Source organism: Chiloscyllium plagiosum, unplaced genomic scaffold, assembly GCF_004010195.1.
Source record: "Chiloscyllium plagiosum isolate BGI_BamShark_2017 unplaced genomic scaffold, ASM401019v2 scaf_34491, whole genome shotgun sequence".
NCBI classification, from domain to species: Eukaryota; Metazoa; Chordata; class Chondrichthyes; order Orectolobiformes; family Hemiscylliidae; genus Chiloscyllium; species Chiloscyllium plagiosum.
Window position 1 is genome coordinate 1 of NW_025155339.1, and position 1,442 is coordinate 1,442.

Sequence of the window (1,442 nt, forward strand, 5' to 3'; positions counted from 1 at the left end):
AGAGAGAGAGATCACGAGAGCGAGAGATCGCGAGAGAGCCCGCGAGAGATCGCGAGAGAGCCCGCGAGAGATCGCGAGAGAGCGCGCGAGAGCGCGAGAGAGCGCGAGAGAGATCGCGAGAGAGCGCACGAGAGAGCGCGCGCGAGAGAGCGCGAGAGAGCGCGCGAGAGAGCGCGAGAGAGAGCGCGAGAGAGAGCGCGAGAGAGAGCGCGAGAGAGCGCGAGAGAGATCGCGAGAGAGCGCGAGATCACGAGAGCGCGCGAGATCACGAGAGCGCGCGAGATCACGAGAGCGCGCGAGATCACGAGAGCGCGCGAGATCACGAGAGCGCGCGAGATCACGAGAGCGCGCGAGATCACGAGAGCGAGCGAGAGAGATCACGAGAGCGAGCGAGATCACGAGAGCGAGCGAGATCACGAGAGCGAGCGCGCGCGAGGGTTCACGAGAGAGCGCGCGAGAGATCACGAGAGAGAGAGCGCGCGAGAGATCACGAGAGAGAGAGCTCGCGAGAGATCACGAGAGCGCGCGAGAGAGCGTGCGAGAGATCGCGAGTGAGATCGCGAGAGATCGCGAGAGAGATCGCGAGAGAGATCGCGAGAGAGATCGCGAGAGAGATCGCGAGAGAGCGCGAGAGATCGCGAGAGAGATCGCGAGAGAGCGCGAGAGATCGCGAGAGATCGCGAGAGAGCGCGAGAGATCACGAGAGCGCGCGAGATCACGAGAGCGCGCGAGATCACGAGAGCGCGCGAGATCACGAGAGCGAGCGAGAGAGATCACGAGAGTGAGCGAGAGTTCACGAGAGAGAGAGCGCGCGAGAGATCACGAGAGAGAGATTGGGAGAGAGCGAGAGAGCGCGAGAGAGCGCGAGAGAGCGCGAGAGAGCGCGAGAGAGCGCGAGAGAGCGCGAGAGAGCGCGAGAGATCACGAGAGCACGAGAGATCACGAGAGCACGAGAGATCACGAGAGCGCGAGAGATCACGAGAGCGAGCGAGATCACGAGAGCGAGCGAGATCACGAGAGCGAGCGAGAGAGATCACGAGAGCGAGCGAGAGAGAGAGAACGCGCGTGCGCGAGAGATCACGTGAGAGAGCGCGCGCGAGTGATCACGAGAGAGAGAGAGAGCGCGCGAGAGATCACGAGAGAGAGCGCAAGAGAGAGATCACGAGAGCGAGAGAGATCACGAGAGAGAGAGAGAGATCACGAGAGCGAGAGATCACGAGAGCGAGAGCGAGAGATCACGAGAGCGAGAGCGAGAGATCACGAGAGCGAGAGCGATCGCGAGAGATCACGAGAGCGAGAGCGAGAGAGCGCGCGAGAGATCGCGTGAGATCGAGCGAGAGAGCGCGCGAGAGAGCGCGCGAGAGAGCGCGCGAGAGAGCGCGCGAGAGATCGAGAGAGAGCGCGCGAGAGATCGAGAGAGCGCGCGAGAGATCGAGAGAGAG

General features: G+C 63.2%; 1 protein-coding gene across 1 annotated transcript; it reads left to right on the forward strand.

Moving 5' to 3' along the window:
• Window positions 1-193: 193 nt before the first annotated feature.
• Window positions 194-1,152, forward strand: LOC122545127 (RNA-binding protein 25-like; the record flags this gene model as incomplete). The annotated part of the gene is made up of 2 exons (XM_043684282.1): window positions 194-255; window positions 900-1,152. Coding segments are annotated over 2 exons (315 nt in total), but the record flags the coding sequence as incomplete, so codon positions are not given.
• Between the last annotated feature and the right edge of the window lie 290 nt (window positions 1,153-1,442).